The 26822-nt window shown below is 39.9% G+C and overlaps 5 protein-coding genes across 13 annotated transcripts; 2 read left to right on the top strand and 3 right to left on the bottom strand.

Moving 5' to 3' along the window:
* The first annotated feature begins 66 nt into the window (after window positions 1-66).
* Window positions 67-3998, top strand: LOC138876256 (uncharacterized). Its single transcript, XM_070155163.1, has 5 exons — window positions 67-612; window positions 699-1457; window positions 1820-2017; window positions 2174-2365; window positions 3921-3998. Exons 1-5 carry the CDS (start codon window positions 67-69, stop codon window positions 3996-3998), a joined length of 1773 nt encoding a protein of 590 aa, XP_070011264.1.
* A 1374-nt stretch (window positions 3999-5372) lies between these two features.
* LOC138876255 (uncharacterized mitochondrial protein AtMg00860-like) lies at window positions 5373-5780 on the bottom strand. Its single transcript, XM_070155162.1, has one exon. It carries the CDS (start codon window positions 5778-5780, stop codon window positions 5373-5375), a length of 408 nt encoding a protein of 135 aa, XP_070011263.1.
* A 3026-nt stretch (window positions 5781-8806) lies between these two features.
* LOC104229304 (putative pentatricopeptide repeat-containing protein At5g47460) lies at window positions 8807-11395 on the top strand. Its single transcript, XM_009781926.2, has one exon. The coding sequence runs from the start codon at window positions 9002-9004 to the stop codon at window positions 10754-10756; it is 1755 nt and encodes a 584-aa protein (XP_009780228.1). The 5' UTR covers window positions 8807-9001; the 3' UTR covers window positions 10757-11395.
* A 399-nt stretch (window positions 11396-11794) lies between these two features.
* Window positions 11795-20998, bottom strand: LOC104229302 (protein NONRESPONDING TO OXYLIPINS 2, mitochondrial). 9 transcript variants are annotated; one of them, XR_011401459.1, is made up of 5 exons: window positions 20726-20996; window positions 20532-20650; window positions 13834-13900; window positions 12418-12460; window positions 11795-12102 (listed from the first exon to the last, which is right to left on the bottom strand). XR_011401459.1 is itself a non-coding variant. In XM_009781922.2 (4 exons), exons 1-3 carry the CDS (start codon window positions 20887-20889, stop codon window positions 12441-12443), a joined length of 303 nt encoding a protein of 100 aa, XP_009780224.1. In that variant the 5' UTR covers window positions 20890-20998; the 3' UTR covers window positions 11795-12102; window positions 12418-12440. The 9 variants fall into 9 exon arrangements, 6 of the variants coding, with proteins under 6 accessions (XP_009780224.1, XP_009780222.1, XP_009780223.1 ...); XR_711587.2 differs by lacking the exon at window positions 12418-12460 and having other exon boundaries at window positions 20459-20650; window positions 20726-20997; XR_711588.2 differs by lacking the exon at window positions 12418-12460.
* A 1347-nt stretch (window positions 20999-22345) lies between these two features.
* LOC104229303 (metalloendoproteinase 1-MMP) lies at window positions 22346-23658 on the bottom strand. The gene has a single exon (XM_009781925.2). It carries the CDS (start codon window positions 23520-23522, stop codon window positions 22452-22454), a length of 1071 nt encoding a protein of 356 aa, XP_009780227.1. The 5' UTR covers window positions 23523-23658; the 3' UTR covers window positions 22346-22451.
* Window positions 23659-26822: the final 3164 nt, after the last annotated feature.

Genomic DNA, 26822 nt, shown 5'->3' with positions numbered 1-26822 from the left:
GAGGCCAAGATCAACACTGCGGTATTGTACCTCTCAAAGACTGCCATGCTATGGTGGAGAAGGAAGATGGACAACATGGATAAAGGTCTATGTACTATTAGCACATGGGATCAGTTCAAAGCGGAGTTCAAGCAACAGTTCTTTCCAAACAATGTCTTGTATGAGGCAAGGCGCAAGCTTAGGGAATTGAAGCAAAGAGGGAGCATTCGTAACTATGTCAAGGAATTCACTACCCTTATGTATCAAATCCCCAACCTGACCAATGATGACTTGTTGTTCCACTTCATGGACGGGTTGCAAAATTGGGCTAAGCAGGAGTTGCAACGCCGACAAGTCACTGATATAGACCAAGCCATAGTGGAGGTCGAATCATTGATGGATTTCAGGCATGACAAGCACAACAAAGGAAATGACAAGGAGTCTAAGGTTAACAATGTAAAAGGTGGGGGAGACCGTGTCAAAGGCAAGGAGATACAACAACAATACACCAAGACTCAAGATTTCAAAAAGTCGAGTGGCCATCAGGGCTACGCCGAGAAGAAGGGATGTTATATATGCGGAGGGCCACATGGCTTCAGGAATTGTCCTGACCTCAAGAGCCTCAGTGCCATGGTACGTGTGCGGAAGAGCAGCCACAAAGAGAGAGTTCGGGAACCACACAATTGGGTATGATCGGATTATGTGGTGCTGTCACAAAGCAAGCTATCCAACCTACCGAGAATGGCAATCAGTACGTGGATCTCACCATCAACAACAAGCTCGCTCGTACAATGGTGGATATTGGAGCAACTCATAATTTTGTGACTGAGGCTGCCGCAAAGAGACTAGAATTGAAGCTTGCTCCAACCAACTCTCGTGTCAAGACCGTGAATGCCGAGATACAGAATACTCGTGGGGTAGCTAATGGAGTTGATGTCAAATTGGGAACTTGGAAAGGTATGACAAACTTTACCGTAACTGCTATGGATATCTTTGACATCATACTGGGGCAAGAGTTCTTTAGACATTGTCATACTTTGATCGACCCCTACCTCCAACGTCTCTTGGTTATGGAGCGAGAAGGAGATTGCATGGTACCTAAAGTGACTATGCCACACGGACAGATCCAAGCACAACTCTCAGCTATGCAGGTTGTCAAGGGGATCAAGAAGGGGGAGTCGACGTTCGTGGCAACCATTGCAAGTCTAGAGGAAGACAAGAATTTTCAAGAGACAGTGCCTCCATGCATAGAGAAGTTGCTTGAGGAGAAAAAATATGTCATGCCCGAGGAGTTACCTAAGCAATTGCCACCTAGGCGAGAGGTGGATCACAAGATTGAGTTGGAGCCAGGGGCTAAGCCACCCGCATTTGCCCCATATCGTATGGCATCGCCCGAGCTGGAGGAGCTCAAGAAACAATTGAAAGAGTTGCTGGATGTTGGTCACATTCGCCCATCAAAGGCACCTTTTGGCGCACCAGTATTATTTTAGAAGAAGAAGGATGGATCGTTGCGCTTGTGCATAGACTACCGAGCACTTAATAAGGTTACAGTGAAGAATAAGTACTCGATCCCACTCATTACTGATTTGTTCGATAGGCTTGGGCAAGCCAAGTACTTTACCAATGTGGATCTTCGAAAAGGCTACTACCAAGTTCGCATTGCGGAAGGGGATGAGCCAAAGACAGCATGTGTAACGAGATATGAAGCCTTTGAGTGGTTGGTGATGCCCTTCGGCTTAACCAATGCACCGTCCACATTTTGCACCCTTATGAACAAGATTTTCCATCCCTACCTTGATCAGTTAGTAGTAGTCTACCTAGATGACATAGTCATCTACAGCAACACCATGGAGGAACACATGGAGCACTTAAGGAAGGTTTTCCAAGTCTTATGGGAGAACGAGCTATACATCAGAGAGAGAAGTGCGAGTTTGCACAATCAAAGGTGCACTTCTTGGGCCATGTCATTAGAAATGGCGAGCTACGCATGGACGAGGCTAAGGTACATGATATCCAGGAGTGGGAGGCACCCATAAAGGTAACTGAGTTGAGATCCTTCCTTGGCCTTGTTAACTACTATCGCCGGTTCATCAGTGGATACTTAGCAAAGGTCGCACCATTGACTAAGTTGCTAAAGAAGAACAAGCCATGGTTTTGAACGGAGCATTGTCAAAAGGCGTTTGAATGCATTAAGGCAGTTGTAACAGATGAGTCAGTCTTGGCATTACCTAACTTTGCCAAGACATTTGAGGTGCACACAGATGCCTCAGACTTCGCCATTGGGGGTGTCCTGATGCAAGATAAGCATCTCATAGCATTTGAGAGCCCCAAGTTAAATGAGACGGAGCAGCGTTACACGGTGCAAAAGAAGGAATTGACTGCCATTGTACATTGCCTTCGTACATGGAGACATTATCTACTCGGGTTGAACTGCTCCCATGTCTCAATGTTGTCACGTCCTTAGTTGTTAACTAAGTACACGTGCGGCACTTGACAACTCGCTCACGATCTTGCATAACTTGCTCACATTCTTGCTATGTCAAGTCAGCCTTACTACACTCAAGATCGCTATGAGAATGGAAGGAAGAACACAAGAGAATTGTTAAAGGAAGCTTTGTATTAGAGAGAACTTGAATTGTTTGCTTGGTGAATTACAAATGAATGGCCCCCTTTATATACTAGTCTCCTAGGGGGATAGTGTGTAAATATTAATTATTATACAAGTCCTTGATATTTACAAGATAAGGGCTTTCTCTAAAATTCTCTACAATCCTAGAAGATTCCAAGGACTTTCTTAGCAAATCCATAAGGATCTAGGTTCTTCCTAAGGAAATGTCCATACCTCTCTAGAATCTTCTCTCAAATGCTAGCCTTCTTCTTATGTAAGCTTCCACATGGCAATAATATATGCCAAATGGTGCCTATGTGGCATGATGACATGGTGGGTCATCACACTCTCCCCCACCCAATATTGCGACGACCGCGGCGCAATGATACTGCATAAACTCTCAGATCTTATCTTTGAATTTCCACAAGTCTTCATATCGTTCCCACATGGCCTCCTCCGGTGATTGCCCTTTCCAATGGACGAGGAACATAGCGGTGGCTCTTCTAATATTTTCTCCTTTTCTTATTTCAATATGGGAATAACATGAAATTTGAGAGCTTATAGGAAAAGTGATCTCATTGTTCGAATGTACATGATAGGCGATAAGTATTATATGTATGATGGGAATTGTTGGTTATTTGGACTTAGGCGATAAGGATTAGAGATATGAATATTGGGCTCATACTCAATGGTATTTTAATTTTTTACTCATTATCTACATGTCTACGAGTCTCAGGCTCTAAATCAATCAATCCTCGCACCAAGTTGTTCAATAATATCTGAATATTAATCATCTCTTTTTACTTTCCTATTATTGAGTTATCAATTTCATATTCATTGACATTGCTTAGTTATTTTTGGATTGAATCGCTTCCTTGTGCACTTTCTACTATAAATTTAATTGTTTAATGTAAATAGTGCAAATTTTAAGTTAAACACTTTGGCTCTCATCGTGAAGTTTTAGCAATTCAGTTATTCATCCAAGAATACTAATTTCTCTATTTATCCTTTTTGTCACTTTGAACTTTCATTTTGTCTGGATAATCACCAAACAAGATGGTAGAAAACCAAGTTGATGATAGTTCTTGGTAGAAACTAAGGGTCCACCAAATAATATAGAGAACCGGATTCTCTACAAGTTCCCACAGTAAGCGGTAGTAAATAAAACACACACAATATTTACGTGAAAAACTCCCAACTCACGAAGTTAAAAACCACAAGCTTTTATGGTTTCTAGCAAAATGCAAATGTGTTGTTGTATTGTTGTGCGATGATCTAAGGACCTGATCCTATATGTTGCCTCCGTTTTTTCCTTATCTGTTTTCTCTGATAGTTAAACCAGACAACAAAGTATGTTGCAAAGAGCACAAGGGAACTGATTGTATCTGATTCCTATCTGGTTCATCCATGAAGTTTGACAAATCATCAAAACCATACTCGCATAACTTATCAATTTCTTTGTTTTTAATGATGACAAACTTAGAGTTGATATTCTCTTCAAAGAACCAGATTTTCACATGTCCCCCTTACGAATCAGACATCTTCCCCCCGAGAACCAGTTTCCTGCTCTTCAACTTTTTTTTGCTTTTGGCATCATTAACAAAAAAGACATGCATATACCAAAAGAAGTCCAACAACATTAACTCATGTCACTTGTGTGCACACAATATGGCTAAAAATAGAACATAAGAGACTAATAAAATAGAGAGTCATGCCCATTAATTATAAGAGAGAGAAAAAATATAGGAGTAGCAGTATCATGCACACAAATATTACAAATTTAAAAGCTAAAGTACCACAGTCACAAAATAAGAGAAACAAAAGGACATGATTAGGAAGGGACTGGGAAGGGTGCAAAAACAAGAGACACTGGATAGGGGATAAGAAGGATTAGGGAGCAAGAGCCTTAATGAGATTATCAATCTCCCGATCATACGAGGTGGTGATAGTTATTGGCGCTCGACTTGATTGGCCCCTACTCGGATCATCCTTATCTTCATGATATGGCTTAAGCATGCTGGCATGGAAGACATGGTAGATCTTAAGATACGATGACATGTCAAGCTTGTATGAGATCTTGCCTACCTTGGCGACGATCTTAAATGGCCCATCATACTTGCGAATTAGATTTTTATGCATGCCCCGTAGTGCCTTGAACTGTCTTAAGTTAAACTTCACCATGACCATGTCCCCAACTCTATAGTATGTGGGACGCCGCTTACGGTCCGCAAATTTCTTCATCTTCTTAGATGCCTTATCCAAGTAGGACTTAACAGTGTCAAGTTGCTCCTCACATCCTTTGGCCATATGATAAGCCCCCAAACTCTTTCCCTCGAATGCGGCTGGTAATGAATGTGGAATTTGTGGTTGTTGACTTGTGGCTAGCTCAAATGGTGTCCGCCCAGTGGACTCACTCCGCTGCAAGTTATAAGAGAATTGGGCGATGTCTAGGAGCTTTGCCCAATCTTTCTGATGCGCGCTCACATAATGACTCAAGTAGCATTCTAATAAGGCATTGACCCGTTCCGTTTGTCCATCCGTCTGTGGGTGGAAACTAGTAGAAAAGTGCAGTTCCTTGCCAAGTATGTCGAACAACTCTCTCCAAAAGTTCCTAGTGAAGCAGGGGTCTCGATCACTGATGATATGCCTTGGTAAGCCCCAATACTTTACCATGTTCTTAAAGAGTAGCTTGGCGGCTTCCTTAGCTGTGCAAGCCGGTGAGGCAGGCATGAAGGTGGCATATTTGGAAGATCTATCCACGACCATCATAATAGTACCATAATTGTCATACTTTGGTAGGCAAGTGATAAAGTCCATAGTCATGCTCTCTCATAGACGCTCTGCAACTGGTAGGCCTCTCAAATACTATGGGATGCTTATCCAGCATCAGGACACCCCCAATGGCGAAGTCTGAGGCATCTGTGTGCACCTCAAATGTCTTGGCAAAGTGAGGTAATGCCAAGACTGGCTCTTTTGTTACAGCTGCCTTAAGGCATTCAAACGCCTTTTGACAATGCTCCGTCCAAACCCATGGCTTGTTCTTATTTAGCAACTCAATCAATGGTGCGGATTTTGCTGAGTATCCACTGATGAACCGACGATAGTAGTTAATAAGGCCAAGGAAGGATCTCAACTCAGTTACCTTTATGGGTGCCTCCCACTCCTGGATAGCATGTACCTTAGCCTCGTCCATGCGTAGCTCGCCATTTCTAATGACATGGCCCAAGAAGTGAACCTTTGATTGTGCAAACTCGCACTTCTCTTTCTTGATGTGTAGCTCGTTCTCCCGTAAGACTTAGAAAACCTTCCTTAAGTGCTCCAGTGTTCCTCCAAGGTATTGTTGTAGATGACTATGTCATCTAGGTAGACTACCACGAACTGATCAAGGTAGGGATGAAAAATCTTGTTCATAAGGGTGCAAAATGTGGCCGGTGAATTGGCTAAGCCGAAGGGCATCACCAACCACTCAAAGGCTCCATATCTCGTCACACATGTTGTCTTTGGTTCATCCCCTTCCGCAATGCGAACCTGGTAGTAGCCCTTTCGAAGATCCACCTTGGTAAAGTACTTGGCTTGCCCAAGTCTATCGAACAAATCAGCAATGAGCGAGATCGGGTACTTATTCTTCACTGTAACCTTATTAAGTGTTCTGTAGTCTGTGCACAAGCGCAGCGATCCATCCTTCTTCTTCTGGAACAATATTGGTGCGCCGAAAGGTGCCTTTGATGGGCGAATGTGTCCAGCATCCAGAAACTCTTTCAATTGTTTCTTGAGCTCCTCCAGCTCGGGCGGTGCCATACGATATGGGGCAAATGCGGGTTGCTTAGCCCCTGGCTCCAACTCAATCTTGTGATCCACCTCTCTCCTAGGAGGCAAGTGCTTAGGTAACTCCTCGGGCATGACATCTTTGTTCTCCTCAAGAAACTTCTATATGCAAGGCGGCACTATCTTTCGAAAATTCTTGTCTTCCTCTAGACTTGCAACGGTTGCCACGAACGTCGGCTCCCCCTTCTTGACCCCCTTGACAACCTGCATAGCTGAGAGTTGTGCTTGGATCTGTCCGTGTGGCATAGTCACTGTAGGTACCATGCAAGCTCCTTCTCGCTCCATAACCAAGAGACATTGGAGGTAGGGGTCGATCAAAGTATGACAATGTCTAAAGAACTCTTGCCCCAGTATGATGTCAAAGATATCCATAGCGGTTACGGTAAAGTTTGTCATACCTTTCCAAGTTCCCAATTTTACATCAACTCCATTAGCTACCCCACGAGTATTCTGTATCTCGGCATTCACGGTCTTGACAGGAGAGTTGGTTGGAGCAAGCTTCAATTCTAGTCTCTTCGCGGCAGCCTCAGTCACAAAATTATGAGTTGCTCCAATATCCACCATTGCACGAGCAAGCTTGTTGTTGATGGTGAGATCCACGTACTGATTGCCATTCTCGGTAGGTTGGATAGCTTGCTTTGTGACAGCACCACATAATCCGATCATACCCAATTGTGCGGTTCCCGAACTCTCTCTTTGTGGCTGCTCTTCCGCACACGTACCATGGCACTGAGGCTCTTGAGGTCAGGACAATTCCTGAAGCCATGTGGCCCTCCGCATATATAGCATCCCTTCTTCTCGACCTGTGCCTTCTTCTCGGCATAGCCCTTACGGCCACTCGACTTTTTGAAATCTTTATTCTTGGAGTATTGTTGTTGTATCTCCTTGACTTTGCCACGGTCTCCCCCACCTTTGACATTGTTAACCTTTGACTTATTGTCATTGCCTTTGTCATGCTTGTCATGCCTGAAATCTATCAATGATTCGGCCTCCACTATGGCTTGGTCTATATCAGTGACTTGTCGGCGTTGCAACTCCTGCTTAGCCCAATTTTGCAACCCGTCCATGAAGTGGAACAACAAGTCATCATTGGTGAGGTTGGGGATTTGAAGCATAAGGGTAGTGAACTCTTTGACATAGTTACGTATGCTCCATGTTTTCTTCAATTCCCTAAGCTTGCACCTTGCCTCGTACAAGACATTGTTTGGAAAGAACTGTCGCTTGAATTCCGCTTTGAAATGATCCTATGTGCTAATAGTACATAGACCTTTATCCACGTCGGTCATCTTCCTTCTCCACCATAGCATGGCAGTCTCTGAGAGGTACAATACCGCAGTATTGATAGTGGCCTCGTCGTCCCTCACTTTGCCGTGCCTGAAGTAGTTCTCCAAGTTCCAAAGGAAGTTTTCCACTTCTTGTGCATCACGAACACCTTTGAACACCGGGGGTTTGGGAGCCTCGATCTTGGCCTTCCTTGTCACCACAACATTGCTGGCTACCTCGGTCACTCCAGCATTGACATGCTCCTCGAGTGACTCTATCTTTGCCTTCATAGCATCGATAGTACTCAAAGCCTCCATGAGTCTGCACTCTAAGGCAGTGATGGTTTACCTTAGTTCCATCTCAGTCTGTGTACGTCCCTCCAAGTCTTTTCGGATACTCTCAATCTCTTCAGGAGTGTGCCCCTCAAGAACATTAAGGGTGCTTTCCACCTTCCCCAAGCGTTGGCCAAAGATCTCCACGGCGTTCATCCTAGCGTTCATCTTCATCACCCACTCTTTACCGAGCGAGACGTCATGTGGAAGGACCTCCACTTCATCTTCGCTCGCCTCAGTGGCAGATGGTTCTTGGGATGTAAGCCCTTCGTTTGACACAACCTCAGGTGGCACCTCCTGGCTCTTGTTGGTGGCATTCCTCTTTTTGCTACGGCCGCTCTTGCCAGCAGCATCCTGGATGATGTTGGCTTGAGTGTTGGCAGCGTTAATTTTTCCGCCGTTTGCCATTCCCTTAGTTGAAACCTTAGCTCTGACAACAGGGAGCATACCCATGTCTTATATAGCAGATCCTCCAAAAAGTTATATAGAGAAATCCAGTATTGGATATTCTAGCTCACTATGTATAAATTAGGCATACTTGCATTCCAGCCCGTTTTAGTAAAAAGGTGAATTTGTTTACATTTCTACCATATAAAAACTATACTTTCTCACCTTTGTTTGATATGTTCATTCAGTATTTATATAAACAAAAACTAACCAACATATAAATAGCCTATATTAGTCGAAGGAGCCTTAGACTCTTAAGTGTAAAAGTAATTACAGACATATGTGTATAAACCATAAGTACTATGTATAACAAATATTTCCATGTTCCATACAGACAGGGCAGATGTAGGGTTTTATTTATGGATTTGGCCCTCCCAATAACTTTTACATAGACTTTATATATATATGTCCCCTTAACTAAGACATGTTATCAATTTGGCATCAAATTCAAAATTCAAATACTAGCTGCGTCTCTGTATATACAAATTGCCTTCACTTACTACATGTCAAGAGCATATAGCCAAAATGTTATTATGCATACAAAGCAATGCCAAGATTCAGCAACTATGAACTATTCAAGAAATGTTCCATTCAACTACTTAGCAAAAGGCAGCAAGTTGACTTTAATTCAAGAATCATTTTTATTTCCAATCAGGCACAAGCTGGCCTTAGTTCTGAAATTGCCCTGTTTAATGACTACTTTCAAATGTTGAATTCCGGTTCCAAGCCTAATGCTTATTCTCTGGTTCACTTGACCCGAGCATGTACCAATCTTGGTTTGTTTTCCCATGGCGAACAGCTTCACTGCTGCATTCTAAAATCTGGGTATGTCACCAATGTCTTCGTTACTACAGCTTTGGTCAATTTTTATGTGAAGTCTCAGCTTTTGAATAAGGCTCACCAGTTGTTTGAGGAAATGACTCAACCAAATGTAGTTTCTTGGAATACGTTGATTTCTGGGTATGTCCGTTCTGGGCAGTTTACTGCTGCTCTGAACTTGTTTATTCAGCTTGAAAGATCGGAACTTTGTCCTGATTCGTACTCTTTTACAGCTGCTTTATCAGCATGCGGACCACTTTGTTTACTACTAGTTGGAAGGTTATTACATGCTAAGATTGTGAAATTTGGTGTTGAGTGCAGCATTGTGGTCTCAAATTCTTTAATTGACATGTATGGAAAATGTGGCTCTACTGAAGAATCAACTAATGTGTTTAATAGTATGATGGAGAAGGACACTATTTCTTGGAATTCAATCATAGCAGCAAATGCAAGAAACAACAGGCTTGAACAGGCATTTGATTTCTTGCTTCAAATGCCTGAACCTGATACTGTTTCATACAATGAAGTAATTAGTGGCATGGCGCAGTTTGGTAAAATAGAAGATGCTGTAGGTATGTTATCAAGAATGCCAAGCCCAAATTCATCATCATGGAATTCGATAATAACAGGATATGTCAACCGAGGCAGAGCAAAAGAAGCTCTTCATTTTTTCCAAAACATGCATCGCAATAATGTTCATATGGATCAATTCACCTTTTCAAGTATATTAAGTGGCATTGCTAACATAGCAGCTGTAACATGGGGAAGGTTTATCCATTGTTGCACAATTAAGTACGGCGTGAATGAGACTGTTGTTGTTGGAACTTCTCTCATTGACATGTATTCTAAATGTGGGCAAATGAAGGAAGCTGAAATTCTGTTTGAATCTCTCCCTGTGAAGAATCTGATAACGTGGAACACGATTATATCTGGATATGCTCATAATGGTAATTCAGATGAAGTGATCCGGCTATTTGGGCAGTTGAAATTGGTGAAAGATTTACAACCAGATGGTATTACTTTCGTGAATGTCTTAGCTGCATGTTGGCATAATAAAATGTCTCTGCAGGCTGCAAATGAGTATTTCAAATTGATGGTCAAGCATTACGAGATATGTCCCATGCCGGAACACTGTTCTTCGATGATTAAGCTCATGGGACAAGAAGGGGATGTCAGTAAGGCCGAGAAAATGATTTATGAACTGGGATTTGAAAACTGTGGATTAGTTTGGAAAGCATTATTAGGTGCTTCTGTCACTTGTGGGGATATAAAAATAGCAGAAGTTGCAGCTGCGAAGGTGATAGAATTGGAAGGTGATAACGAGTTTGTTTATGTACTACTGTCTAATATGTATGCATTGCATAGGAAGTGGATAGATGTTGGTGGCACGAGGGAGCAGATGAAGGAGAGAAAAGTGAGAAAAGAAGCTGGTTGGAGTTGGATCGAAGTTGAAAACTCAACTATAAATTCATCCATGGTGTGATGAAAAGACGATGATAATGATGCCCATACTCCAAATGGGGATCATGGAACTATTGCTCGAGAAGAAAGTAAGCCGGTCCCTTCTTTGGTCACAAATCGAAGCACTTGATGACCTAAATACAAAGGCAAAAAAGAAAATGACCTACAACCTTGAACCTCAATGAACAATAGGATGTAATGTAGGTACATTATTTAAACAGTGAAGATGAAAATGAAAATGTTGGACGGCTAAATGGGGCTGGCTGTTTGCCAACTTCATCGTTACGTTTATGAATCAACACGTACAACAGAAGCAGGAACCTACTGAGGAGAAAAGAGTGAATATTCGTTCTGTCGATTATTACTACTTGGTTGACAAGTGGAAGTGCTACGACTATACCGGGAAATGTTAAGCTTATGTTGCCATGATTTGGTTTAGAAGATGAGATGCCTGATCTAATCATGCTTGAGGACAACGGAAAGTACCTTTTTATTATGTTGGGAAGGTATCTGTTTAATGCAAATAGCCTCTTTTTTTACCTATTATTGGGAGGAGTAAAGCTACAAACTAATTGTTTGATGTTTCCTCCTTTTGCCTCAACTTACTATTTTGGATATTATCACTTTAAGCCCGCGCCGGAAACTATTTACATTCGATAGCCGAAAAAGTGTATAATTTTTGTATATAACGTATGGAATGTGTATATATATACAAAAAAAACATATATTTTTTCGGCTATTATTTTGGGAGTGGTTATATAGTGTTATTTTCCCTTCTATTTTTGCCTTCACTATAATTTGAATTTTGATTTACTAAGATTTTCATCCCACTTTATTGACCGCTTAACTACATTGTACGCATGCATGTTTGTTCTTTGCCATTGACAACAAAGAAAGCATAACGTGTTCTATTTGACAAATAAAAAATTTCATTTGACCCAAAAAAAACATTATCACTTTTTACAGCCACAAAATAAGTGGCAGAATGCCTTCGTTGTTCAACATCTACAACTCAACCTTTTCCCTTCTCAGCATAACAAATAGGCCAAAAAATAAGAAATTATGGAAATATAAAACTCCATCCTCTTCCATTCTCAGTGTAACAAATTGGCCCAAAAAAGAAAGAAGGAAATAAGGATTATTCCATAGTAATATTCCAAGTAATCAAGAAATCAGAAATCAGAATTAACAGCAAAACCAGCTGAAAATTCAATACATTCAAATACTATTACCACCTTTGTAAAGTTTGAGCAGTCGTTAAACATAAATGTCTTTCCTAGGACAAAATCTTGCCTTCCCATTCAATGAGTTGACAACTTTCTTTGATAATCTGCTAACAAAGTCACCTTGGTACCGAGAGACCCAGCTCTATTGCCACAAACAACAAAAGACTCGTATCAGGAGAAATATTAACAGGCAAAGAAGAAAAACAAAAATCAAAACTAGGTTAGCTTAGGTTCCTTAAATCAATCAAATACATTTTACTGCAGATACAGTTGCCAATAAAAGAAAAACTTAAACCTACCGCATTACATACAGGATAAAATTGCATTCAGGTATTTGAAAAAGAAAAGGGGAGGCTCAACTCTGATGTATCTTTCTCTACACTAAACAGATGATATGTCTGAAAATATGGTTAAAGCCAAGGCAAAAATCTTGCAGCTAAATTCAAGCAGATACAACCTCCTTCTGAAGAGCAAATAATTTCACGTTCCTTCAGTATCATCTGGGAAAACGAAAATTCTGGTTACCAAAATAGGCTTTGTCAAATAGGGGCATAATAGCTTAACATAAAAACAGTTGAAGTCAGAAAATTATTTTATGACAAACAGACCCTTGGAGGGTCTTTTTTTTCTTTTCTTTTTGACGGAAACCTGGAGGTGACAGTCAAAGAACTGTCGCCTCTTAGCTGATACTTTGTCTTGAACCCCCGAAAGGGCTGCCGTCCGAAAGTGACGAAGTTGCTGAAGTTTCCAGAAAGAAGGGCTCTCAGAGGGTAAGTTCCAATGGGGTTCCAAGATAAGGAAACAGCTACGTGTTCTCACTTTCCTAAACCCACCAAGAAGATCGAAGTTTCACTCACCAGATTAATGGGTCTGGGGATTTTACATCATTTGCTATATGTTATAAGCAGATACATTATTTGAAAGTCAAAATGCATGGAAATTGTTAAAGATCAGGCTCCACCTATGTCTAACAATCATAGCAGGACTTTCAAAGATAAAACTAGAATGGTGACTGAATTCATTATAGACCTGTATCTTGGATTTCTTATAGAACAATGAGACCATTCTCATTGACAAGATTGCTATTATTCTTGGGAGCATTTCTAGTGCTGACATTTTACTTAGAAGTGTGTATATAAGATGTGGACATATGGAATTCTGGTGACCTGAAAGTTCAAACCTTCTCAAACAAATCAAAAGGAAGTGCAAACCACAGAAAGAAAAATAGTGGATGAAAGCATGAAAGGAAAACTACTCCTCAATCCCAAACAAAATGGGGTCAGCTCTACGAATAAAATTATTTACTTCATTATGTATTGCTGAACCCATCATTCTTTTACCCTAAGAATGGCCTAAAACGACCCAAGTAATGTTAAACAGTCTCGCCACAAGACTGAAACATTAGCCCATACAGTATCTCCCTCGCTCTGATCCCCTAAAGAGCCCCGGGAAGATGCTTGAAACATAGGAAAATCATTCGACTAACAGATTAATTTAGGTATGATTATGAGCTTTCAGTTTGCACGTGAATCTTAAACTTTGGAATCGCTTGAAAGTAAGGAGCTCTCAAAAACATATTCTTGGAGCATTACCCATCAAATGAACCTTTTCTAAATGGTAAGATGCAGAAACACAGTTTGTCAGATAACCCGAAATGCTACGATTAAAATTAGGTAAAATGACATTATCAAAGACAAGATAATAAAATGTTATTCATTCTGAAAGCTTTTAAATTTATGTTTTACATTCAGTAATTGCATGTGAAGGTTTCGAAAAGAAAAATGGCAGCCCTAAACACAATTCACTTCCATCCTACTCATTAATTGTTTTCTTAAAACTGCTGATAAAATTTGGTGCTAAGATAGGAACGCACTTAAGCAAAATAGAAAGTCCTGTGATATCCCAGTATATTTCTTTCATGCTTTTGGAAACTCATGTGCCTGCAGGAACCAAATATTCCAGTCAGATAGCTGATCAAAACCTTCCACCTCAAAATATATGCCCAGTTTGGTTACTAGGAAGGGTGTTCAAGAGATTCAAAAACTTTTTTTGTACGGATTCGGTAAATATATTAGCCAACATAGAGAAGAACAAGCATGAGAAGATTTATATTTGGTTCATTTTAGGAGTGAAAAGTTTCAGCCCAGACCAACTTAGACTGCAATTGCTTCATAGGAGTAACCATGCTAACCCAGTAATGTTTAGAGCTTTAATGGTTCAGCAAGAGAAGCCCCTATTTTCCAAGAAACCCATTGCATACCCTTTACAACCAGTCCACCACCACAACCCTACCCAAACGAGGAAACAAAAATATGGGGAATTTAAGAAAAGACAGCAGAAAAAAATTGTAGAATTATAGAAAATCAAAATAAACCCAGTTACTACTTGCATGAATATTAATAGAAGTTTCTAGAGTAAAGGTATGAATAAAGTAGGTGTTTAATGACGAATACAAATTATTAGTTATTCTGTTACACTCAAAAAAAAATATTTTTAAGAGATATGTAGTAACATAATTTTCAAAATGCACTAAATAAAAGGTATCCAATTTCCGGCCCAATAATTTGTGATGTCATTCTTTCTAGTTGCAGTTCTAAGTTATTCAACAAGGTAAAACCTCAACTGCACAACCATATGTTCTGTTCGTAGATGTATAGAGACAATAGGTTTCACGATCTCACTTTTAATTTATTAGTTTTCCATTATGTTAAAGAAATATGTCTTTCTTTTTTCTAGAGTACAAGTGAAAACGTAGAGCACTATTGGGATGAATCCATTACTTTTGTTAGTCACTACTCACTATAAATAACCTGTAAAAGTGATACAAGTTATATGGTACTTCTGCCTCATCCTATGTAGAAGCCTTGAAGAAGCTAGTAAGGCAAGGATGATATACAATATTACTCTACAATTTCTTCTCAATAGGAGACACTCTCCCATACAGTTTGTTGAAAAAGGGAAAGGGAGGAGGGAAGTCACTCCACAAGAGCTTTTCTGCCCCCTCTCCACATAAATATGTCCAGTTGTTAACACAAAATGCAAGAAACAGATGCACTATATCCAAGCTGGTGCAAGGTGTAGGTAGAGCTACTGGTCAAAGAATGTAGGTAGAGCTAATTAGCAAAATAATACTGGCACGTTGAAATATGAGACGTAGGAAAATAGCACCAGAATAGGCAAAAATATTAAACAATTTCACAAACATCATAAGATCACTCTACATGTTTTCAGTAAAAGGAAGATTAGGCAATCATTGAGCCAATTAAGATTGTTCAACACTAACTCGAATTCTGATTTGTCACAACCCGGATTTTCCACCCTCGGGAGTCGTGATGGCGTCTACTCGTGAAAGCTAGGCAAGCCAACTAGGTTTTAACCCATTAGCAATCAACCCAAACAGATATAAACAATAACTACAGTTAAACAGATGAAAAGTGCGGAAGAGTTATAACAAATTCAAATAATCCAATACATGTCTACCCACGAATCTGGTGTCACAAATTCACCAACATCTACATATTCCTACAAACACTGGTCTGGAAAGAAAAGTACAATTGTTCTCGGAATGAAAAGAGACAGCAGAAAGCTAAAACAGGGAACGGGGACTTTAGGCTCTGCGGACGTCAGCAGATCTACCTTGGTCTCCCTGGACTGAAGGCAGCTACCTCAGCTACTCACCCGGTCCGGTACCGAAATCTGCACAAAAGAGTGCAAAGTGTAGCATCAGTACAACCGACCCCATGTACTGGTAAGTGTCGAGCCTTCATATATGAGATAACCCTGCTGGTAGAATGACCAAGAGTCCCTCTCCACTCCAAACGAGGCAACCCCCGGCAATGCTAAGGTCACGGTCTTGGCATGACAGTCCAATACAGCATGATAAGAGGATAATCAGTCCATCCCCAAAATGACATCGAAGTCTACCATATCGAGAAGTAGGAGATCTACACGGGTCTCAAGACCCCCAATAATAACCACACACGAGCGATAGACTCGATCTACAACAATAGAATCACCCACCGGTGTAGACACATATATAGGAGCACTCAAAAAGTCACGAGGCACAACCAGATAAGGGGCAAAATAAGATGACATATAGGAATATGTAGACTCGGGATCAAATAGAACTGAAGCATCTCTACTGCAAACTGAAACCGTACCTGTGATAACTGCATCGGAGGCCTCGGCCTCAGGTTTGACTGGAATAGCATAACACCACCACTCTGAACTACATCACGAGGACGGCCTCCTGCTGGCTGGCCTCCACCTCTAGCTGCCTGACCTCCACCTCTAACGGCCTAACCTCCACCTCTAACACCTCGACCCCTACCTCTAGCTGGCTGAGCGGGCGGTGGAACACTCAGTGCCTGAACCATGGCACGGGAATCCTGATGTTAAGGGTTGCTTGGTGCTCGATGGCAAAATCTAGCAATATGCCTCGTATCGCCACAAGTATAACAAGCCCTCGGATGCTGGGACTGCTGACCCTGACAGCCTGAGTAACCACCCTGAAAACTCTGGAGCGGAAGTGCACTGATAGGAGCTGGTGATGCACTGTAAGGTAGCTGATCTAGCTGATCTGAATACTGCATATGAAAACCACGGCCACCTGGAGCACCATGAGAAGCCTGAAGTGCTGAATGAAACGGCCTGGAAAAATGGCTCATACCAAAAGAATCCCTGCCTCGAGACGAGGCACCACTGAACCTGCCAGAATGACGAGACCTCTTGTCAGACCCCTGACCGCTCCCCTGAGCTAGAACCATCTCAACTCTCCTGGCCACATTGACCGCATCCTGAAAAGAAATCTCGCTCCCTGTCTCCTTAGCCATCTGCAGTCGAATAGGCTGAGCGAGTCCCTCAATGAACCTTCTCACTCTCTCTCTCTCGATGAGAAGTATAATAAGAGCATGACAGGCCAAGGCAATAAATCTGGTCTCGTACTAAGTGACGGTCATAGAACCATGCTGGAGACGCTCAAACTGCCTCCGATAGTCCTCCCTCTGAGTGATAGATAGAAACTTCTCCACAAATAATTGAGAGAACTGATCCCAAGTCAAAGTCGGTGACCCAGCTGGTCTAGCCAAACAAAAATCTCTCCACCAAGTTTTGGCGAAACCTGACAGACGAAAAGAAGTAAAGTCGACCCCATTGGTCTCCACTATCCCCATGTTCCGCAGAACCTCATGACAGATGTCCAAATAGTCCTGGGGATCCTCTGAAGATGTACCACCATAGATAGTAGTGAAGAGCAAGGTGAACCTATCCAACCTCCACAAAGCATCAGCAGACATAGCTGCTTCATCACCGGTCTGAGCTACCACATCTGGCTGAACTACTCCAACTAGCTGAGCTGCTGGAGTCTGAAACTGAGGAGCCATCTGCTCCGAAGTGCGAGTAGTGGGAGTCTGTGCTCCTCCCCCAGCCTGAGAGACGACTGGTGCTACAGGAAGTAAGCCTGCCTGGGCGACACTCTCCATAAGGCTCACTAGACGGACCAGAGCATCCTAGAGTACCAGGGTGGCGATGAACCCCTCTGGGACATGAGTTTGCCCTACTGGAACGGTCTGGGCTGGAGCCTTCTCCTCAAACTCTACCTGAGGCTCCGCCGCTGGTGCTACTGCTCCGGGCTGAGCCCTGCCCCTAACTCGGCCTCTACCCCTTGTAGGAGCTGCCATTGGGGGCTCGGGTTGCTGATCAGCGGATGAAGAAGTACGTGTTTTCGCCATCTACGAAAGAACAGAGTAGAAGTTCAATTAGCATTGAGAAGTCAAATCGCACGATAGAGAAGAATAGATGTGAAGTTATTCCTAAATCCCGTAGCCTCTGGGGATAAGCACAGACGTCTCCGTACCGATCCCTCAGACTCTACCTAGTTTGTTCGTGAATTGTGAGACCTAGGCAACTTAGAGCTCTGATACCAACTACCTATGGCAGCACATCTTCAAAGAATCCCCAGGACTATTTGGACAGCTGTCATGAGGTTCTGCGGAACATGGGGATAGTGGAGACCAATGGGGTTGACTTTGCTGCTTTTCGTCTGTCAGGTTCCGCCAAAACTTGGTGGAGAGATTTTTGTTTGGCTAGACCAGCTGGGTCACCGTCTTTGACTTGGGATCAGTTCTCTCAGTTATTTCTAGAGAAGTTTCTTCCTATCACTCAGAGGGGAGAACTATCGGAGGCAGTTTAAGCATCTCCAGCAGGGTTCTATGACCGTCACTCAGTACGAGACCAGATTTATTGCCTTGGCCCGTCATGCACTTATTATACTTCCCACCGAGAGAGAGGGTGAGGAGGTTCATTGAGGGACTCACTCAGCCTATTCGACTACAGATGGCTACGGAGACAGGGAGCGAGATTTCTTTTCAGGATGCGGCCAATGTGGCCAGGAGAGTTGAGATGGTTCTAGCTTAGGGGAGCGGTCAGGGGTCTGACAAGAGGCCTCGTCATTCTGGCAGGTTCAGTGGTGCCTCGTCTGGATGCAGGGATTCTTTTGGTAGGGGTCATTCTCCCAAGCCGTTTCATTCAGCACTTCAGGCTTCTCATGGTGCTCCAGGTGGCCGTGGTTCTCATATGCAGTATTCAGATCAGCTACCTTACAGTGCATCACCAGCTCCTATCAGTGCTACTCCGCTCCAGAGTTTTCAGGGTGGTTACTCAGGCCGTCAGGGTCAGCAGTCCCAGGAGCTGAGGGCTTGTTATACTTTTGGTGATACGAGGCATATTGCTAGATTTTGCCCTCGAGCACCGAGCAGCCCTCAACATCAGGGAACTACCGAGTGTTCCACCGCCCGCTCAGCCAGCTAGAGATAAGGGTCAAGGTGTTAGAGGTGGAGGTCAGGCCATTAGAGGTGGAGGTCAGGCAGCTAGAGGTTGAGGCCAGCCAGTAGGAGGTCGTCCTCGGGATGTAGTTCAGAGTGGTGGGGCCCAACCCCGATGTTATGCTATTCCAACCAGACCTGAGGCCAAGGCCTCCGATGCAGTTATCACAAGTACGGTTTCAGTTTGCAGTAGAGATGCTTCAGTTCTATTTGATCCGGGGTCTACATATTCCTATGTGTCATCTTATTTTGCCCCTTATCTGGTTGTGCCTCGTGACTCTTTGAGTGCTCATGTATATGTGTCTACACCGGTGGATGATTCTATTATTGTAGATCGAGTCTATCGCTCCTGTGTGGTTATTATTGGGGGTCTTGAGACCCGTGTAGATCTCCTACTTCTCGATATGGTAGACTTCGATGTCATTTTGGGGATGGACTGGTTATCCCCTTATCATGCTGTATTGGACTGTCATGCCAAGACCGTGACCTTAGCATTGCCGGGGGTTGCCACGTTTGGAGTGGAGAGGGACTCTTGGTCATTCTACCAGCAGGGTTATCTCATATATGAAGGCTCGACACTTACCAGTACATGGGGTCGGTTGGACACATCTGCACTCTTTTGTGCAGATTTTTGTATCGGACTCGGTGAGTAGTTGAGGTAGCTGCCTTCAGTCCAGGGAGACCAAGGTAGATCTGTTGGCGTCCGCAGAGCCTAAAGTCCCTTTTCCCTGTTTTAGCTTTCTGCTATCTCTTTGCATTCCGAAAACAATTGTACTTTTCTTTCCAGACCAGTATGTAGAAATTCGTAGATGTTCGTGAATTTGTGACACCAAATTCGTGGGTAGACATGTATTGGATTATTTGAATTTGTTATAACTCTTCCGCACTTTTCATCTGTTTAACTATAGTTATTGTTTATATCTGTTTGGATTGATTGCTAATGGGTTAAAACCTTAATAGTTGGTTTGCCTAGCTTTCATAAGACGTAGGAAAATAGCACCAGAATAGGCAAAAATATTAAACAATTTCACAAACATCATAAGATCACTCTACATGTTTTCAGTAAAAGGAATATTAGACAGTCATTGAGCCAATTAAGACTGATCAACACTAACTCGAATTCTGATTGGTGTACGTAAGTGATGTCATATGGCTTTGCACATTCAAAGTAATAATCATATTGGTGTACCATTCTTCGGTAGCCTATAACTATGCAACTCTTTTCAACCATTTGGATATAGTATTAATAAGGAAAGTGGTTTTGATTGGTAGATGTTGTAGTTGTTTGTAAAAAATGTTGTACACTAGTTGTTTTAGTAACTGTTAAATTCTGCGAAATGTCTCAGATATTGAATTTCCATTTGTTATTAGCAGTTTTTAGTGATTTAAATATTTAAGAAATCCCCCTTCTACCCGGAAAGAAGTCCATTTTAAATTGCAAGATGTTGTAATTGATTTAGTAATTATTAATTCTAGAAATGACTCCCGTATTAAAATTCCCTTTGCTAGCATCAGTTATTAGTGATTTAAACATTTAAGAAGTTCCCCCCTCTCCCTGGAAAGAACTCAATTCAAATCTCCTATTGTAACATCTACAAGATGAAATAGGTAGCAGAATAAAATAAAAAATGAAAAATTAACAAACATGTACAACAAATAGTAAGAACAAGCACATACTTGAATTTATTTTATTTTGGGGGAGTAATAAATGGAACATGCTAGAGGTCTGGAGAGGTGCAGCAGAGAGTACCCTGTGAAAGAGCTCTGGAACTCCTCGATGTTGAGCTCAGGCATGACGTCATCCTCGCCGTAGCAACTGCGTTGTGTAGCGGCAACATTGACTGCAACCCTCCCAGTTCCGACGGAATCCTGCATAAGCGAATAATAATATAGATATGACAAACGAATTAACAAACAATATATGTTGGGGCAAACGAAAAATACCTTGAAAAAGAGAAACGACGGAGAGGGGACGATTTAGATCTGGTTGAGGCAGAGAAACTGGGAAACGACTGTGAAGAAGAAGCTGATTGGGAATTGGGTTTAATGGCGGATCTGATAGAAGAAATTGAAGCTCTATTAATAATTCTGCTACACCTTGAAGCCATTGTAGAATGTAGAACTGTAGAAATTAGTAGGAGCCAAGCAAAGAGAAGAGAGTTTTGGGTAAGATCCCGGAGACAAGGTTATTAGGGTTTAGGGTTTTAGCTCCTAGTCAAATTAGTCGGATCGGACCCGCTGTTTTGTAGCCCAACCTATTCGGGTCAAAGGCACACATGTTTTTAGAAGTTAAACTTCAGTCCTTTCTTTATTGCAGAAATTTCTTGTAAATTATACACTAGGTTGAAGAAAGCAAAAAAAAATTCATTCGACTGAATAAATCCAAAAGTACAGGGAAATCAAAAGCAAAACTTTTTAGATGTCTTCAAGAAGAGAAGGTTGGAAATGAACATTAAGAAGAATCAACGTCCAACAATTAGAAGTACTCCTTCAACTCTGCTTTATTTGGTATTTCTTTATTAGTTTGTTCCAAAAAAGAATAATAATGAAAAGTTTTTATAATCACACAAATGTTATCACATTTTTAGTGTCATAAGTTTCAAATTTTTATACCCACACAAATATTATAATATTTAATACCACAAATTTTAAAAGCTTTTATTTTTTTATTAAACTTTGTGTCATGTCAAACTACAACAAACAAAGTGAAATGAACGTAATGATTTAAGGGTGTTCAAACCAAATCAATTAATCGAATTAAACCGAACATCTAAATCAAGCTGGCTAAAAAGTCGAATATATTTTATTCGGTTTAGTATTAATCAAGGAACGGTGGAATCAACTTAATCGACATTCGTATAGTTAGAATATGAGAGTCAAATTATCTATTTGTTGGTAAATTTAGACATTGATGCCTTAACTTTTTTAAAATAAAAACTAAAAATTTCTAGAACTACATAAGAAACACCATATATCACACTATAATATATCTTTTAAATAAGAATCACATTCTAGAAATTACACAAGAAACACCATAGATCACAAATTTGTACAATTAAATATTTTCTTAAATGTTTGAAAAAATATGTCTCTTTCAATAGTAATAGTGTGACATAAAATGGAATATGAAAGTAGTAAGAATCTATATTATAATTTGTGAATTTCAAGATAGTAAATTCATTCATAATACATCTCCTACCATAGTTTTTTGTTATATTAAGTAGAAACCATCTTATCTCCCTAAACAACTAAGCAACTAGTACTCCATTAATATTGGAAGTTCATAGCCTCACGCTCATTTTGAAATTAGATATTTTTTCCTGCTTTCCAACTAACCTAATCTTGAAATTACCATTAAAACTGTCATGTTCCCCTCTAATTTCCCACTAAATACAGAAAACTTCCATTAGGTTTCAAAGTTTCACTCCACAAGAAAGTAAAGTTGAAAAAAGAAAACCAAAACTTCCCACTGAGGTCACAAAGTAACCCATCTTTTAATTCTTCTTTGACTCTTTTATCTTCCTTCTCTATTTCAACACAAGTCAACAAGAATAATTCACAAAGAATATGAACTCTATCCCATCTTTAAAGAATGTTCTTTACTTCCTTTTTCTGTGTAAAATATCTTTACAACATCCAAAAAAAATAAAAATAAACTAAACATAAGCAATCATAAACATAAAGAAAAGATCAAAGCCACCAAGCTCAAAAAAGTGGTCCACTTTGATGACGTTCTCCAATTTGATGATGACGTGTCATGTTCCAACGATGACGTGTACTTGAAATTCGGGTTTGACCCATATAAAGCTTGGACCCCTTCCACGTCATCAAGCTTTAAATCCCTCTTCTTCGTTCTTGGGCTTAAACTTGGGTACATAACAGCATCTTTAACCGAAGAATGAGCCAGCCCAAGTACATGCCCAATCTCATGGGTCGCCACTGATTCCAAATCAACGGCAACTCTCGACCTCTCTTCATCAAAATCAACGGCCCACGTTTCTGCTGCGTCTAAATGAAACCTCCCATTTTCCGGCGAAAAAGCGTGAGCTAACACTCCCAATACTCCATCAAACGGCTCTCCGTCGCCGTGATCGCCTCTGAAAAACCCGATTTTAATATCCGCCGTGTAGTAATCCTCCGCCTCCGTGAAATTTACCGGAATCGCTGACGACCACCGCGAAAACGCTCTTTTAAAAGCCGATTTAATCTCCGATATATCTATATAATCAATCATGTAATTTTCAGAGAAAGCGTACGATAAAATCATCGGCGATGACTTCATCCACCTAGGTCTCCCGTAAAAATACGCGTAATTTCTCGTTGTATGTAAAGAGCCGTGATCATGTTCATGAGCTAAATCACTCATCCCGCAACGAGGTAACATAATTTCATTCATCGTTTCGTCGTCTAATTTTCCGGTGACTGTTAATCCGAGGTTTTGTTGGTAATTGAGTACTGCAGACTCTAAATCTTCGTCGAAAAAATCGGTGAAATTTTGATCGGGAATATTAGACAAATAGCCAAACCGTTGGAAGTATTTTTTCAGCTCCGACATGCCGGTGAGTTCACTTCCTTTTCCGGCATCGAGGAATTTAACGAAAGCGTGCCACGTGTTGTTTTGAATATCGGCGGTTAATTCAGTTAAAGGATCGTGTTTTAGGATTCTGGCGGGAAAAGAAGGAAGGGAAAGGAGGAGAATGAATAGAGCAAAAGTGTAATAATAACTTGCAAACAGAGACATGGAGTTAGTTTTTTCTGTTGGATTTACAAAGAGATTGAGAGGGATTTATTAGAAGTAAGGATATGTTAAATCATTTATATATAACATGAAAAATATTACTACTATAGTATAATTGTTTAATGGGTTGTATGTTTTTATAGTAGTATTTGTTGTAGTGTTATATGAGAACAACAAAAGGAAGAAGTTTTGTTGGTTAATAGAGATAAGATCGATGTACAAGAAAATAGTTTGAAAGAAAGCTATGAAGATTCTTTCGTGTTCGCCTTTTCTATCGAGATTCTGACTGCAGCTGGTGGTTGAACCACTGTATTTGGTAATCCTATTATTTTAATTAAGTTTTTTTTAAGAAAACAAAAACAAATTAAATACATAGATCGGAAACAGAGGCGGCTCAACACAATTCGGGGCCTAAAGACAAACTGTAACGAGGGTCTTAAGTTCCTTTAAAAAAAGGGGCATTTGCATCTATACCTGCTTTTTGTGTCACGTTTTAACTTGTGTCCGCTTTGCAAAAAAAATTGCAAGTTTATCCGCTTTTTCGCATAACTTCAGCATACGGGGCTGAAGTAGCAAAGGCAATCACGTAAAACTTCAGCATTCTAGTAGTCGGGTCTGAAGTTCAGCTCTAGAGCTGAAGTTTTTGTTTTGTAACTGTCGAACTTCAGCTCTAGAGCTGAAGTTTTTGTGTTGTAACTGAGAAACTTCAGCTCTAGAGCTGAAATTTTTGTATTGTAATTGGGAAACTTTAACTCTAGAGCTGAAGTCTGAGGTAATCACTGATGTTTTTGGTGTTTCGCGGTTGATCAACTAGAAAGAAAAGAGAACTAAATAACTTCAGCTCTAGAGCTGAAGTTTTTGTTTTGTAACTGTCGAACTTTAGCTCTAGAGCTGAAGTTATTTAGTTCTCTTTTCTTTCTAGTGCTTGTGTGTTCCAGTTCTTTTCTTTCTTCTTCAGCTTCTGCTTTTTTGTCTTTCGTTTTGTAGTTTTAAACTCCACTTATTTCTTGTTTACTGAATTATTAATACTCTTGAATTCAAATTTTATTTTAAACAAGTTCCCTTCTAAACCTACCTGATAAAGATAAAGAACTATCATTATACAAGCGTATTCAGTATAAATTCTTATTATGAGTAGAACAACAACTTCAAAGGTATTATATTACAAAATACAGATGTACATTTAAAGCAAACATAAATTGTGTTCAATGTGTGCTAAGCACCAAAAATAAATACGTACTACATAAAAGGTTAAATGGGGGACTGAAGTTATTTTAAAAGTGGGTACAAGTTAAAAGTTTATAAAAAAATAGGTATAAATTAAATGGGGGCGACCAAATAGAGCGCCCCGTGCAATTTTTACTTAAAAAATTATATGTATTTTATTTAAATTCTATTTTCTAGCGAATTCATAAAGTTTCAATTTTTCTCCTTTTTTGAAGTTTTGCACAACTGAATTCATATTTTCTAGTAGACATATTTAATCTCTAGTAAAAAATTACAGTATATCTATAAAGTAAAAATATAAAAAATGACAGATTTTAAATTAAAAAAATAGCCAAAGGTTAGAACAATAAAACTTGATTCATTTGATAAGTTGATCTTAAATAACTTTTTAATACTTTTGTGCTTGAAAACCTATAAAATCATTTTTGTAGAAAATCGGTCCAAAGTACAATATGTAAAAAAAATGCTTGGAAAGAAAGAAAAAATTTATCATTGAAAAAAAATTCGTCCTTACCAACTTTTATTTTATCCCACAAAGAAGGATCAAAAGAGTCTTGTAGTTCTTTTTGTCAGGAAATAGTAAGAATTATCATAATGCTTTTAAGAAGTTAACCTAGAAAAGAAGAAGGTAAGAAGGTTTCAACTTTGTATTTGTGAATAAATATGAAAAAAAGAAAAAAGAAGTCAATCCCAAAAGGGCAAGAATGGTAAAAGGTAACAATTCATATCCCCAATATGCAATAACATAAAAGTAAACTTTTTTTTTTCCTTTTTCACAGTAAAATTATAGCGGTTCACATTAAATACTTAAATTTTCTAAAAGGAAAATAAATACATAAACCTAAAAATACTAAAAAGTGGGGCCTTCAAATTTATGGGGCCTAAAGCCCTTGCCTCACCTGCCTTGGGGTTTAGCCACCTCTGATCGGAAAGGAAATTCATATATTAGAGGATAATATGAAATGAATTTAATATATATACATGACGCTGCTTATTACAGACAATTACGTGTAACTTTTAGATGATTTGTATGTGTATAGCAGTTAATTTCTATTACAATTTTGAAATGATGATAAGATGAGTACCAGAAGATAAAGTATCTTTCCTAAGCCGAAGAACTTTCGAAAATAGTCTTTATGTCTTCTTAGAAAAAGAGGTAAGGTCTGCGTACATATTACCCACCTCAAACCTCACTTTTGTGAGATTAATCTGAATCTGTTATTGTTGTTGTACTAGAAGATAAACGATGCACGAGTTGTGTTTTCAGAAATAGAAGTTGAGAAGTAATTTATAATAATCTCGAAGAAATACGAGAGTTTTTCTTTTTTCTTTTTGTTAGTAGCTTCTTTGCTTCCTAAACTATACAAGTTCTAAATGAAGTTGGATTAACGAACGAAGCCAGCCACCTACAAAATCAATAATATACAAAATTCTAACCTAAATACTAGTTTGAATGAATATTCTAAGTATTAGTTGAAGATTTCCATTCATTTGTTGACCAAATTAGCTAGATGATTTTGACATAATCTTAGAGATGTCATTCTCTTAACACTTTGTTTTTCTGACTTGTATAACAAGCAAGATAAATAGAAATTGTAAAGCAGAATTAGGACATCAACCATATGTTTAATTACCTGCTCTAGACTGCTTCTAATCTAATATGACAAAATCAAGGGGAGAAAAAGAAAAGAAAAGAATGAAACATGAGTTTGATTATTCAAATGTACCATCTTCATATGTGGTATTATTCAAAATAATATCTTTTCAACTTAAAAACTCTTTATAGTTATTGCATTACAAATATCCACAAGGTTTCCAAATTTAAGAGATGTAATAAAATTAATTAAAACGTTCAAATTAGTGCATAAGCATATACATATACATATATATATTCTCTCCTTAAATTCCTGTTGGAACTTATTGTATGTTGTGGTTCCGTTGACCTTTACCAGGTCTTACTTGAACTCATAGATAAAAAGGTGTAATAGCAATGACTAATTATTCAATCAAAAATCTACCTATTAATCTATATATTTGTGGAATATATCAGCATAACATTGAGTTTTGTCAAAATAA

The sequence above is a fragment of the Nicotiana sylvestris genome, chromosome 8, assembly GCF_000393655.2.
Source record: "Nicotiana sylvestris chromosome 8, ASM39365v2, whole genome shotgun sequence".
Taxonomy (NCBI): domain Eukaryota; kingdom Viridiplantae; phylum Streptophyta; class Magnoliopsida; order Solanales; family Solanaceae; genus Nicotiana; species Nicotiana sylvestris.
This window is presented reverse-complemented; position numbering and strand designations above follow the sequence as displayed.